At 41.7% G+C, this 14,428-nt stretch overlaps 1 protein-coding gene across 1 annotated transcript in view; it reads right to left on the bottom strand.

Annotated features, from left to right (window-relative positions):
- Nucleotides 1-14,428, bottom strand: part of kcnh8 (potassium voltage-gated channel, subfamily H (eag-related), member 8) — a 57,631-nt gene that overhangs the window by 7,008 nt on the left and 36,195 nt on the right. Inside the window, exons 9-15 of the mRNA XM_061060238.1 lie at nt 14,042-14,241; nt 12,647-12,896; nt 4,888-5,102; nt 3,770-3,808; nt 2,364-2,659; nt 1,704-1,819; nt 1,345-1,424 (exon numbers count right to left, since the gene is read on the bottom strand). Coding sequence (XP_060916221.1) covers nt 1,345-1,424; nt 1,704-1,819; nt 2,364-2,659; nt 3,770-3,808; nt 4,888-5,102; nt 12,647-12,896; nt 14,042-14,241 — 1,196 coding nt within the window. The remainder of the gene's footprint in view (nt 1-1,344; nt 1,425-1,703; nt 1,820-2,363; nt 2,660-3,769; nt 3,809-4,887; nt 5,103-12,646; nt 12,897-14,041; nt 14,242-14,428) is intronic.

Below are 14,428 nucleotides of genomic sequence, written 5' to 3'. Positions count from 1 at the left end.
TTCAGAGATGAGAGGTCAGGACCAGTTTGTTACTGTTCACACAATTTGTAGTTCATTAAAATTGTTGCCACATCTGCGCGAGTCAGGTCAAAATCAGCAAAATGAATGATTATGAATTGCTGTCCAGCACAGTATGCATTTATTTGCACGGTTAAATGAGTTATCATTGGTTTTTAGATGCGCTCCAGTGAATATAAATCCTCTAGCTGTAATGCAACAACAACTACTTGACCTTATTTTCATCGCACTGTATGAGGAAATGTGCATGAGTTGATCACACCACTGAATCAGTGTACAAACTGAACACTGAGCAAATGGGTTCATACAAGCATGAATACACATTTTTTATTTGTTGATAATAAATCCTGTTTTTGAAAACAAATTGGAAAAAATCCAGCGTGCACTGCATAAAAAGAAAACAATGCTTTCATTCGTGTTTTGTACTTGTGTTTGTGGAGAGAGCAGAAAGGCTGTAAACCAGCACCCTGCTTTCATCTCCTATGGTGATCTGAATGGCTGGATGCGAGTGAGGATTAACAACCTACAAGACCACGCTGGGATACTTCCTGTCAAACACGGGCAACCCACAGAGACATAGGATCAGGACAACAGAAGGGGCTTGTATAACTGTGAGGATGCTGTTCAATTGTCTTTCACACTCCATTTTTTCCATCGCTCCCTATTTGTTTCTCTTTTTGTTTTCTGTAATTTTCCTTTCTCTCTTTTCAATTTCTCTCTCTTCAGGTCTCTTTTTCTTTTTAATCCAAGTGCTGATCCAGACTGAGGCTTAGCAGGAGGAAGCAAACACTTCTCCTCACCTGCCAAAAAGTCTAATGCCAATTTAGCCACCCGCCAATCAAAACCATAGGGTACGGCACGATGGTCTGTGTGTGTATTTGTGTGTGAAGGGATTGTTTCAAGATGAAAAATTGACCATTAAAGTCCATACAACATTAAAAATATAACACAATATAATAATACTCACATATTCCAACTAGTATAAAGTGGCAAATGTGTTGTACTGCTCATTTAAAAACCAATGAATGCAGGATTTAGATGGTTTAGAAATGGCACCTAGCATTAGCATTACTTAGCATTGATAGTATTACGTCTTCTGGCACGGTAATTTTTATATCACAACTTTGATTTTGCTTCACCTGGTTTGAACCTGACATGCTGTTATAGCCATATGGCTAGTGCTTACCTGGGCCCACCTGCCTCTCCCCCTCACTCTCCCTCACTCTCTCTCTCTCTCTCTCTCTCTCTCTCTCTCTCTCTCTCACGCACACACACCCAGTTTCTTTCACTTTTTGAACTTGTACACACAAACACACAGAGTCCTACCTGCTGGTCGAGGTTTCGCAGTTGTCCTCTCGTCTCCTCGGCTTTCGCCGCTAGCTCTGCTGTGCTGATCTGCAGCATATCTGTGACACAAATTTGAAAGTTACAAAGATTGCTTCAACAGCAGATTAAGAAATAAAAATGTGCACCCAGCAGTTATTGCATGGGGGCAGCTGATGAATGTAGGCCTCTGACAGACAACGTTACATTAATCATCCTCATTATATGAGAGAACTTCATGGATTTGGAAGTGATCTTTTCTCACTTCCCAGCATGTGGGAAGTTTATGAGAATGTAAATAGTTTTGGATCACATTTGAGAGGCAAACTGCTGTGATTAAGGAGGATGAAGGATGAGAGGACCTGTGGTGAATGCTGAGGCACTGTTTGGTTCATTGCCGGGACAACCTCGTCCAGGAGAGAAGGAGAAGGCCGGGGAACTTTCCCTTCCTTGGCTGTCCTCTGTACCGTCCACTATCCTGCAGAGACAGAAGTGTGTGCAAGAAAGAAAAGACTTGTTACTGGTACTGTAATAACTGAAGGAAATGTATGAACAACATCAATATTAAAAATAATAAATATGTTAATTGGAAAACTGTCATATAGTTCATATATTTGGGTTTGTGTTTTTAAAGTTAGAGCTCTTGATTTAAGGAAATTTCTTGCCAACAGTTAGATAAGACTCAAGCTCAGCTTAATGTATCATAAACACTGGTAAAAAGTGAAAAAGAGTTTTCCGAACTTTGTAAAAATACAAACAGTTTACTTGTTTCATCTCATTTGTTTAATCTGTTCAACCCCACCCAAAGGCTCAAATTACAGAAGAGAAGTAACTGGGCTGAGTGAAAGTACCAACAAAAGTTCATAAAAGTATACTTTCTTTAAACTAAACTTTTGAATTGTCAGAAGATCCCAGCTCTGGTTTGCACCGCATCGACTTATTAAAGATTGACAGAAACAGATGTAACACAAAGAAACAGGGACACAGGCCAACACAGGCAAATCAATACCTCTCACACTTACCTCGGGCTGAGGTTGGACGGGTCTAATGTGGTGAGTGTAATTTCCTGGATCTTCCTCTGGGACCTCCTGGAGTTCTGGCTGGGTCGGCTCAGTGGAGACTTCCCACCTGAGTCCCTGAGGTGTCCCGCTCTGTTCCGCTCTGATGACAGAGGTACAGACATGCCCACGTCTTCCTCTTCCTCCTCCTCCTCCTCCTCCTCCTCCTCTTCCTTCTCCTCGTATTGCTCCCGTTTCTCCTGCCCCTCGATGATGGGCGGAAAACCCTGAACCACTCGTCCATTTCTTCCCACCCTGGGCTGGAAAGAAAAAAAACAACACAAACACATGATGACATGTTTGATATGAATATCTTTGGCCTTTGATTTAAGACATTTTTGAGGTTTCATAATGACAGAAAATGAGAGCTTATCATCAACATCTATTCATGTTGATTTGACTCATCTGAAGCATCAGCCTTGATGTCAATTTTGCTTAAATGCCTCTTTAAAAAAAAAAAAAACTGCAATTCTTCATATTTTGTCAGAGCAAATGTTGCCATCCTCATGTTTTCTGCTCCTTCTGAAGATGCTGAATACACTTATCTGTATTTGTTTGGTTAATACCATGACCCTGGGGTGATTTCAATATGCACTAATGACATCTATGTGCAAAAAGCAGACCACTCAGCTGGATTTATGATTGACGAGGTTGAGCAGAAAATCCCCTGTAAACATTTAAGAGCAAAAAATGTGACCTGCAGATTAATGAAGGCTACACTGGTGAATTCTGACATCCTTTTGAACAAACAGAAAGACCTCAGCAGTGACGCTGATCAACCTTAAGAAGAGGACACAATAACAGAAGTTATATCCGAAAAGGTAACCTATTGATCAGCAGCCTGTGACCTCACTTCTGAGTGAGAGCGAGGTTAATGGCTACGATGAAGCCGGATTGATTTCTCTGTAAAATACCTGACAGCAGATTATATAAAAAAAAAAAATTCTGTTGCAGATTCTCAGCATTCAAAGAGCAGCCTGACAGCATGTGGAGAATTTCATCGCCGTCTATTCTGGGCCTGCTGTGTTTTAATGATGCCGCTAGCTCATTCTGCGAGGGATTGATCTTTTCTCCTTTGCCGACCTTCTCGCCTAAAAAAAAAGTTTTAAAAAAATCTCTCCCCATCATTAGAATCATTAAGGGTAAAAGAGTGATCGACTCCATTATCAGTGTTGGAGGTCGCTCTGCAGACTTCTTATATGTCAGGATAGAGAAATAGATCTGCTGTTGAACTTCATTTGAGTTTCATTATTTTCTAATGCGGCCTGATTAAAACGTTCTGGGCTGGCTATAACAAAGAGGGGCACGTTATTGCCTTTAGATTGTTAAATCATCAATCAGTGAGTTGCAGTGTGAGTGTGGTCCATTACCTGAGTATCTACAGTTGTTGTAGTCAGTCTGGCCTTCACCTGGAAAAGAGCCAAAGAGAGGAGACACGGTAAATGAACTGCACGACAGAGCAATCAAGATGTGGCCTTTTCCTCAGCAGTTTCATTTTTATTTATTTATTTTTGCAGAGTGTCCTCAAGGAAGTAAAAAAATGACTGCGTGGCATGAGGTGATCCTATTCCTATGATTGAAAAGAATTCACTTTAACACACTGATACACACACGGGTAACAATGCAGTAGTATCCAAACAGTAATCTTCGGCAATCTTCTCCCGCTCACACTCTCATCCTCCATCCTGAGCCAGCTCCTTTTTCCCTGTCTTCATTTTAACTCCACTCAGTCTGGAGGTCTAGGCCCCTAAAAGCCCTGCAGCAAGACGTGTGAGTGTGAATGCGTGTGGGTAAGTGCGCCAGTAGTGTTTGAGTGCAAGCAACAGAAACACCTGAGTGTAATTACAGCAGCAGAGCTCATCAGAGCGGCCCGGCTATTTTCTCAGGCACGTACACATACACACTAACACACACTCTCTCTCTCTTTACTTGTCTAATGCTATACATAATCCTCTCTTGTTTCCTCTAGTCGCCCTAAAAAATCCCCTTCTTACCCTTCCAACACCAACTTTTTTTGTTCCTCTTTTCCATTATTATTATTCTATTAAAAATATCCAAAACGATGGAGAGTAATGCAGTTTCTTAAAACAAAGCAAAAGAGCTGATAAAAAAGGTACTTCTAAAAACTGAGTCAAAATGTGAGTTAAAAAAAAAAAACTACATTTTAATTTGTCTTTTATCTCTTTGAGGCACTCTGGTCCAAATCCACCCCTCATTAGGTTTCCTACACCTTACTTTCTATTATTGTGAGCTTAAGAGGGCCTCATTAATATAAACTACAATAACCAGTGTTCTCTTGCAGCACAAAATAAAAAAACTTTTCGACACACTGGGACAATAAATCAAAGTCAAATTCATTAAAGCCGGTCTGCTCATTTATAAGAAGTTATGTATTTTTTTGGTGAAGCCTGCAAAAAAGAAAAACAAAGCAATGGACTAAGTCTGACTTTTAGAACACCCAGCACCTTAAGGTCTCAGATGGACTCACATGTGTCTCTTGTCCCTCCCTCAGGTTGTATGTGAGGTCTTGCTGGATGTCCTGCACAAAGTGATGCGAGTACTCAGGGTAAAGGTCCAACACCTCATAGAGTCCCTTCAGGTTCACACACTGCAGGTCACAGTAGGTCAGTGCTTTCACATCTGCGTTGGTCTTAATCACTCGGTCATCTAAGGACAGGTTCGCCCCGATCAGGTCTCCTTTACCTGCACAGAGAGAGAGAGAGAGAGAGAAAAGATGATGGAGGTCAGATTAAAGGTCACAGCATGATGTGTTTTTCTCTGGTGAAAGGGGTGAAAGGGTGCAGAGTCTGTTTCAGATGTTCCATTTATCAAAGAGTTTCCGAGGGAGTACTCAGGTTACAGTGTGTGGAAAAAGGTCTTGGAGCATTCGTATTTCTGATGCATTAGAACGACTACCTGAACGGTTAAGTTTTTTGCCCAAGCCTTCATGTCAGCAAACACGTTGTTCAGACATGTTGACTGTAACTCTAACATCGTGTGCTGTTTGGTACCTGACCCCGGCCTGGGATCTGTAAGTGGAATTAAAACATAGGAACTCCTGTCTACAACTGTTGGCCACAACTATAGGCTATGGGGATTATATATTTCATATTATACATAATTATATTAATAATTAAAAAATAATACATCTTTAAAATGTAATCAAAAAGAAATGTAACTGATTTAAAAAAAAAACCTTATTCATTCAATCTAAAGAACAATAAAAAACCACAGTTTTTGCTGAAGCTCTCTGTGTCTCTGGGAAAAGCTCGGTGAAACAAAATGTAATTTAGTAACAACTTTTTATTTTATTTTACGTTTTGGGTCATCAAGAACTACACACTTTTTCAGTTTTGACTTCTTGTTTCTGCTTTTGCTTGTAAAGAAAACTACCATGAAACTACACCATGCAGAGGAAATAAACACCAAAGATATGAGTGTACAGGATGTGATGGTAGAGGGAAGCTTTTACAGTGTTCAAGCTATCTTGAATATTAAGACTAGACAAACACATGAACCAGGTATTACAGCCAAAGAAAAGGAATTGAGAAATCTCCCTTAATATAGCATAAATAAAAGGAGGATATTTATTCCTTCAGTTGACTTCTTGAACCTTAAAACAGATTGGACATCCACAAACATTGTGGTAACAATTCTCTTTAAGTGGTAGAATGATATAATGAATTAAAAAGTTTAAAAAGACACCTACATGTTACTGGGGAGGAGGACCAAAAGTAGCCCTGAATGTTTTTTTCAAGTAATTTCAAATACTATAGTGGACACTTTTGTCATTTAAAACTGATGTATAAAGCATTCATGACATATTAAGCTTGAAAATGTTTTACGATTTCAATTTTGTTGACCTCTGACCACTTGGGCAGCAACGTTAAAATTGTTAACCGAGAAGCAACCTCTAGTGTTGAAAAATGTAGCCAACGTACAAGTGCAAAGAAATGTAGTTCCTTAGGTGTCCACCTGAGGCTGGGGCCAAAAACAAAGAAGTCCCCATTCCAGCCCATGATCAAATTTAAAATTTTATTGAAAAATGTACCATGATCACAGTCCTGTGCTGAAAATGGTTTTGGTCCCTATAGCTAATTTCTTCATTAGCTATAGTTGTTTGCCAGGAGGCTAGCCTTCACTTTATGAGTCACTGTAAACTGTCTGCTTATTTTTGTGCTTTTTCATCATTTGGAATATGCTAAGTTGACCAGTTTGAAAAGCTAGATGGGCTTGTCTCAGGCACCAAGATATTCATACACCCATCTCCACTCCACCTCTTCACCTTCTCCTCTGCTAGCCACAAGTTGGCCGGAATCAGCTTCTCCAATATGGCGACTGACATCATCAGGCTTCATAACGCCTCTTCAAAACACAATGGGTGATGTCACTGATACTACGGCCATGTTTTATACAGTCTGTGTTCTTAACTTGAGTCTGTTTCTGTTCATCTGACATCAATCAGCTACAACTGAGGAAAACATGAGGAAATAAAACCGGTAACAAAGCTGCTATGCCCACATTAATTATAGTCACTGGCTTTCCAAGGCCGGCTGCATTTTTTTCATCACCACCTTGCTGCTCCTGTGACCAACAGAGTAGAACAAACAACTAAAAATAAACAGAGCTGACGACAAGCTTTCTGCTCTGTTTCTACATTAACGTTAGCGCCTGTTGCTCATCAGCTGCCACCACTCTGTCAATAACTCAAAAAGTTAAAATGCACAAGTTGTAATATGAACACACAGACTCCTTATACTGCTTTTAGGCAAACTATGATGCTTCAGTATCATGAGGTAATGTAATTACTATCACTTACTTTCAATACAAAATAGCCACAGAACTAAAGAGACCACAGATGAACATGAATATTAAAACTAATCTATAACTACACAACAGCATATTTCTCACTTCTGTCTGTAAATGTGACAGTTTGAAGTGTAGCTGACAGCTGTTTCCTGTTCATACATACAGTGTAAAGCTAAGTACCCTGTTAGTGTTAATGCCCCTTAAGCAGTAATAAATGATTCATTATGGTCATTGTGAACTGTGAGCGCTGCTCAATTACAGCCATGCTGATGGAGTGCTAGTCGTGACTGCCCCCCCCACCTTTTTTTTCTCTCTCTCTCTCTCTTACTGTCTGAGTTCACTCCTTCACACCACAGTCACTGCCTCTCTCTCTCTCTCTCTCTCTCTCTCCGTCACTCTCTGATTTCTCACCACTCCTCCTATATCAAAACCATTGGCATAGGAGGAGTCATTCTCTTCATTTCCTTCTCGTGTCGTCCCTCGATCTTTCGCTTCCCCTCTCTGTCAGATTTTCCTCATCTTTTTGCTTTCCGTCCTCTTGGTTTTCTGCTTTTCTCTCCTTTCCTTCTTTCTGTCATCTTCGTCTCTTCCCTCCTCCATTCATTATATTCTTTTGTCCTTCTTTTATACTTTTCTCACCAGTTGCGGTTCTAGACCACTCTTACTGAGGGGGCCAAACTGGAGCCAGTTGTTTTGTCAGAGGGGAGCATCAAACCCAGGTGAAAAATAGACAAAGATGATCGCTTTAAAAAATATATTATGCCAAATAATAGCGCACATCATAAAATACCACAACATAAAATAACATGATTTATTTTTGTTTCAGTAACAGTATTTAATACTAGACTGTGATTCCGGTTGTTGAGTCAAATACTGTGTATGTGATATTAGGGGGGCTCTTCCTTTTGGAGGGGTGGCCAGAGGGGGGACCAAGCTCAATGTTACAGAGGCACTGGCCCCTGTCTTCACCATTTAAAAAAAAAAATCCTTCATCCTCTTTTTTTTCTATTTTCTAACATCAGGTCAGATTTATTCCCTTTTGCTTTTTGATTCATTTGCCCTTGCTCCTACATTTTCCTGCCTCAATCCTGTTCTTCTCTTATTCTTACCTGCACTGCTCACTCTTTCCCTCTCCGTTAAACTCTGTTGTTTACTACTTCCTCTATCCCTATCCTCTTTCTACTTACTCTGCCTTGGCAAATATAGAAAGAGCCTAATTTTCAGTTTTCGTAATCAAAAAAGCCATGCCAGCTTAATCAGAAAAAGGGAGAAAGGGCCTTCCATTCATCCGCTGACATTTGTTTCATTTGTTTATTCCACAACACACGTTCTCCCTCCATCAGCTCCAGTTCCTCCTCCTCCTCCTCTCACTGTCAGTGCTTCATATCTTTCAACACGGCCTCTCGTGCTCTCACCCACTGACTGTATGATGAGGTACTGAGCTGTGGCTACTTTCTTGTAGTGTGATGAGGTGAGGTAGAGAGAGAGAGAGAGAGAGAGAGAGAGAGAGAGAGAGACAGCAATATACTGTACAGAGAGAGAGAGGGTTTTTTTTCTCATTCAGTCAGACACTCAATGTCAGCCTGACCTTCTGCACAGTCAGCAGGCAAGCACAGAGACAATGCTCTCCGCTTGTCAAGCCTACACACACACACACACACACACACACACACACACACACACACACAGACACACATAAACACACATATGCATGCACCCACCCACATGCACACACCCTGCTCAGTATACCAGTAAACAATGCCACCTACACACACACACACACACACCAAAACAAACACAAACTTTTTTTTTCACCAGGAGTGCTTAATGCAGATGATGAGACTAACACAACAGATAAAGACTTTACACTACACACACACCCACACACGCACGCATGCGCACACACACACACACACACACACACACACACACACAAACACAGACAAAGTGAGATTGAGATAATAGTTTTAAGTACCGCATCAACCAGGACAGTGACGGATGAGTTTCAGATTCATATCTTTAACTCACTCTCTCGTACTGACTCACCTTCTAAACACACATACACACACACATACACACACACACACACACACACACACACACACAACCGAACACGTGTTCCTGATAGGTTTATGACTCTGTGCCTTGTGTTAGAAAAAAGTGAAAGCCACGGAGGTCACTCATGATAAGAGGTTGTGTTACACAGCAGATGTGCTTGGCTGGTAGCACAGCAGCATTCGGGGTTTGTGCATCTTGTTTAAGAGATATTCTCTAAAATGACATGTACAATATCCTTGGTGCTTTTCAAAAACACCCCCACACTTTCACACATTTTTTAAAGCAGAAGTTTCGAGTGGGAAATTCTCTTAAAAGCAGCTGAAAATCATGTGCAGGTGTGTTGAGGAAAATGAGAAGCATTAAATGAAGCTGCTTTCCAACAACAGTGCCCCAGTGCTTTTAGTCCCAGGGGCTACTTCTAAAGGGATCAAAATGTTTCTCTAGTCCATTAATGTCTGGGTTCCCAACTGAACTGTGAGATGTGCTAACATGCAAAACAATCGTCTGAATGCTGCGAGTAATCGACCAATCAGAGATGTTCAGCCATGCAAGTCCCCCCCCCCCCCCCCCCCCCTCTCTTCAAGCTCTTCAAAGGGATGGTTCAGGGTTTTTTTTAAGTGAGGTTAAAAATTATTAATAATAATTGTTCCATGTACAGCACAGTCTCTGTTCTGGGAAGCCGGCTGGAGTTTCTTCACAGAAGCGAAGCAGGCAGGGTCACGAGGAACACTAACATTTCCACTTAAAAAGTCCTACCTGTAAAATAACATTTCAGTGTAAGTGTACGCTCTATTTGAGGACCTTGACGTTAACAGCCCTTTCCTTTTGGACAATGTTGTGAACCACACAATGGTCTTGTATTCTCACACATGCTGTGCAGTGTACATAAAGCAGAGAGCGCTACGGCCAGTGCTCGCTGAAATCAAAATATCTGAACTATTTCTTAAACTATTCCGTTAAGTTCTTCATGCTTCTTCACAAGCTACAGAAATATTCCCACACTCAGAGGTGCTGCTTGTCAACAGGCAAGGCAGGCAACTGCTTGGGGCCCCAGGCCAGTAAGGGGCCCCTGAAGGCCCTGACACACAAAGGAGATCCTCGGCCGTCGGTCCTAGTTGGACCGTCGGTGAGTGGTCGTCGCCATAGTTGGTGTGTCCGGCTCCGTCGCTACTCGTAGGCGATTCGACATGTTGAATCGGCGTCGGCGGTGGGTGAGAGGGATCTCTCTGATTGGCTGTTCGGAGGTTTCATTTATCTCCAGCTCTCGACACGGGCTCAGGAAAGCCCCTTGAAATTGCCGCTGTAGTATCCGTGCTTTCACCCATTAGTGCGGTTTCTCCTTATTTGTCGCCTCTGCCTCTTCTTTTCTTTTTACACTAAAAGACCAAGGGCTGACAACGCCAGCCCCATTTTCAACTTTTCATCAGACATTATTCTTGATTAGTAGGCTACCTATAATACGAGCGGTGCGCAACAGCAGTGTGAATATGGTCTTCTCGTATGATAACAATGGAATACCGTCGCCTGCTGGCATGGAGAGTTATTTCCTCTCACGCAGAACGTACGTGGTGGTTGGCCGCAACAGACTCTAGAATCGCCCCTGCCTACACTCCCTTGTGGTCTGTGTCTCCACCAGACCAACAATTAAGCTCTACAAGGCTAACTCAAAGTACCCATTGCTATACACACACTTAGCAGTTCCTAAAGTCCCTGGTCCCCAAGGTCCCCGAGTTCACAGTCGGTCTTTGATGAGGATGATAAGAATGGCAGCTAGGAATGGGGTATAATTGATTCAAATATATAGTTTAACATTTTGTGAAAAGAAGACTGAAGGTTAAAGGTTTTTAGGGGAGTAATGTCACCTTCTGGTAACTTTTAGGACAGGCTAGCTGTTCCTTCTGTTTTGTACGAACAGTTGTTCTTTCATGTTTATCACGCGAGCAGGAGAGTGGTTTCATTTCTATCGCTTCTATCTGTTTCAAGGTAAATACAGGGACATTTTTTGGGATGCAAACAGTACATGTCAGATTTATGATTATTGAGCTGCTTATGGACTGTGGGGATATCATGCGATTAAAAGTATAACTTTAAATAAACATTTGGATCTCTTAGCTGACGTTTCCATGGTGACACCAGTCAAATGAGCACCGTGTACACAGTCCACCTGCTAAGGGTGTCTGCTGGACCAGTTTTTTCATCTGGGTCAGATTGCTGTCCTTAGATCATCTCTCTAGTTGATGAGCACTCTCGTCTTTTATGCAGCTTTTCAAACTGTTTTCCTCTCATTAGAACTTCTTCTTTAAAAGCTATTACTTTAATTATAATTTTTAAAAAAGCTGAATTGCAGCTTGAGAGAATGTTTTGGACCTCGTTAATTAATGATTTCTATTTTAGCATCACGCCTCTTTTTTTCATGTATTGCTTAATTTTCAGACCACTGAAATACACCTTTTTTTTCCTGTAACATTTTTTTTTGGCTTTTCATGCCTTTATTGAAGAGATAGGACAGTTGATAGAGTTCAGGTAAAAGAGAGAGTGGGGAATGACATGCGGGAAGACTACAGCCTCTGTACATGGGGCGTGCCGCCCGAACCACTCAGCCACCAGCGCTCCTTAAATACATCTTTTAAGGTTATATTAACCCTTTAGTTGAGTAAAAGGCTGCCGGCTGATATTATATAAATATCTGTTAGCAAATCCAAAATTAATTGAAAACTTCTTTAGTAAATATAAATATATCACTAAAGGTGCCATATAGATACATTTAGATACAGACTGATTTCACCTGACCTGTGCAGACTATGGAACTAAACATAATAAACTCACTCTGTTGAATGAGGCTGATGAAATGGGCTGGACTGGTCTCATTTACATGCTATAGAATAAACATGGACATATTCTCCTGCATGTCACTGGATTTAAGTGATTCTAATTGTATAAAGTTGGACCATCCAGGGTACTTCTGAATGATTAAGTGTTCTATGGTATAATCCAGTTACTACAGTGGATCCATGAAATTAATAATCTGCTGTAATCCCCTTTTTTCACATCCATAGACAGCTACTGCAAAGACCTTTTGTTGCTCTCATCCCCCAAAATACAGCTGAAAATGGCATCTATTGTAGAAATATTGGCATGTAATTTGAGTTGGTTTCATGGGAGTTCATTAACACTAGACTCAGAGAATGAGCTGTAGCCTTTAGGACACTGTAATGCTCCTTTTACCAAACAATGGGCTCATTTACAGGCTCATCTTTGTCACAATGAGCCATACAGCTGACGGGAGTTCTTTGTAAAACTATAATGACGACCCAGAGGGATTCTACATCTTCCACACACCACCCCTCTTACTTCTTCTATCCCCAATTCTTAAATCGTACCAAGGATGGCCAGCACCATGCCGTCTTTCAGCACCTCCATGGACCCCGAGCAGACGAAGAAGATGGCCTGCAGCGCGTCGCCCTGTCGCAGGAGGTACTCCCCGGGAGCGCAGAACGTGGTCTTGATGTGCAGCGACAGGGAGCGCAGGCAGCCACGGCTGGCGGAGGCGAACAGCGACAGCTCCAGGATCTCCTTGTTAAGGTGCATGGTGATGTCAGATCGCAGCTCGTCTGGGAAATCCTTCAGCAGCTGCGAAGATGACGGGAGGAAGAAAGAGAGAGAGAGAGAGAGAGAGAGAGAAAGATTGGGAAAGTAGGCAGAAGTGAGACATGGCAGCTGTGGAAACACAGCCATGTGTAACTCAGTGATTACATTTGCAGCCTTGGTTACCTTTGATTTGATTCTTTAGCTAGTGTACGACAGGAAACATCAGTGTCAAGGGCAGTTTAGTTTATGTACATAGCCTAAATTCAATAGTTTTCTTCAGAGGGGTTTACAATCTGCTAAGAACACAACACATCCTCTACCTTAAGCCCCTTGATTTAGATAAGAAAACTTCCTCCGTGGACCCTCTACAAATCTCTTACATACAGTCATTGTATGTGCCCAGATGAATACACAGTTAATCTAACATCAGATTGTTTTAAATTAAAGGTTACACTTGATTTAAACTCCATAAGCGTCCGTCAGAAAGAAAACATTTTTATGTTGAAAAATACAGGTAATTCTTAGTATGCAAACTCTGATGACTGTTAAAGAAGGGAACACATATCACCTATCTTTCTGTCTCCCTGTCGGTACAGATATCTGAAGCTCAGCGTCACTCTCTGTCGATCAATGAGTCGCCAGAACCGTGCTGACTTTAATCAACAGGCCCATCTATAATTCATCTGTCTGGGATTCATCATCATCACTCCGTCTCAGCGCTGCTCTAGGCCCTGACAGCTGTCTCACAGGCATTCACAGCCCGGAGGGACGAGTTGCTATTAGACTACTGACTGGTTTCCTCTGTTTCCTGAAGGCCTGTCAACCAAAGGTGTTTCTCCGCCTCCTCGCCTCCTTTTCTGTTTGTGTTTTTTTTTTTTCCGAGCTGTCCTGCAAACCTGGCTCTGTCTACTGGCTTTGAATACGCTCCAATTTCTGACATTTAGAAGACTTTTCTGTCTGACACAACCTGAAATAATTCCCATCTTTACATTGGCATAAATCATTAAAATATTATTAAAACATGTTTTAGTTGCTGTCCAACGCAATATCTACTCTGTTGACATCTTGCCAATGGTCTCCTTATAAAATAACTCCCCCTCTCAGCAGGTTATTCACCACATATTACATCGCATTATATTATTGAAACCTGTAATAAAGTACATGAAGTGTGCATGTGCTTGTGATACCTCGTTACAGTCGATGCCGTTGTTGACTGACCAGGTGGTCTGAAAATACTCCAACATCCGCTGCTTGAGGCTCTGCGGCAGGTGATGGACTCGTATGAAGTCCTTGAGGTCTTTGGTTCTGGTGTGGTACTGGGACCAGCGTGAGTACATCCTCTGGATAATGGCTGTCACGTTTCCAAAGACCAGAGCGTGCATCAAAGCTGCAGGTGCGAAGAGGAAGAGAAGAAGAAGAAGAAGAAGAGAGAGGGTTAAAGGGGTTGTTTACACAGGGAAGAAAAAAAGTACACCTTTCGTTTTCAATTTTCATGGCAGAAGCTTGGTGCCAGCAGGGAAACGTTTTTGTGTAGACTCAACAGTTTTGAAGTCAAAGGGGCCCAGTGAGGCATT

This window comes from Labrus mixtus, chromosome 16 (assembly GCF_963584025.1).
Source record: "Labrus mixtus chromosome 16, fLabMix1.1, whole genome shotgun sequence".
Lineage (NCBI taxonomy): Eukaryota > Metazoa > Chordata > Actinopteri > Labriformes > Labridae > Labrus > Labrus mixtus.
The sequence above is the reverse complement of the archived record's forward strand: the minus strand, read 5'-3'. Positions and strand labels throughout refer to the sequence as shown.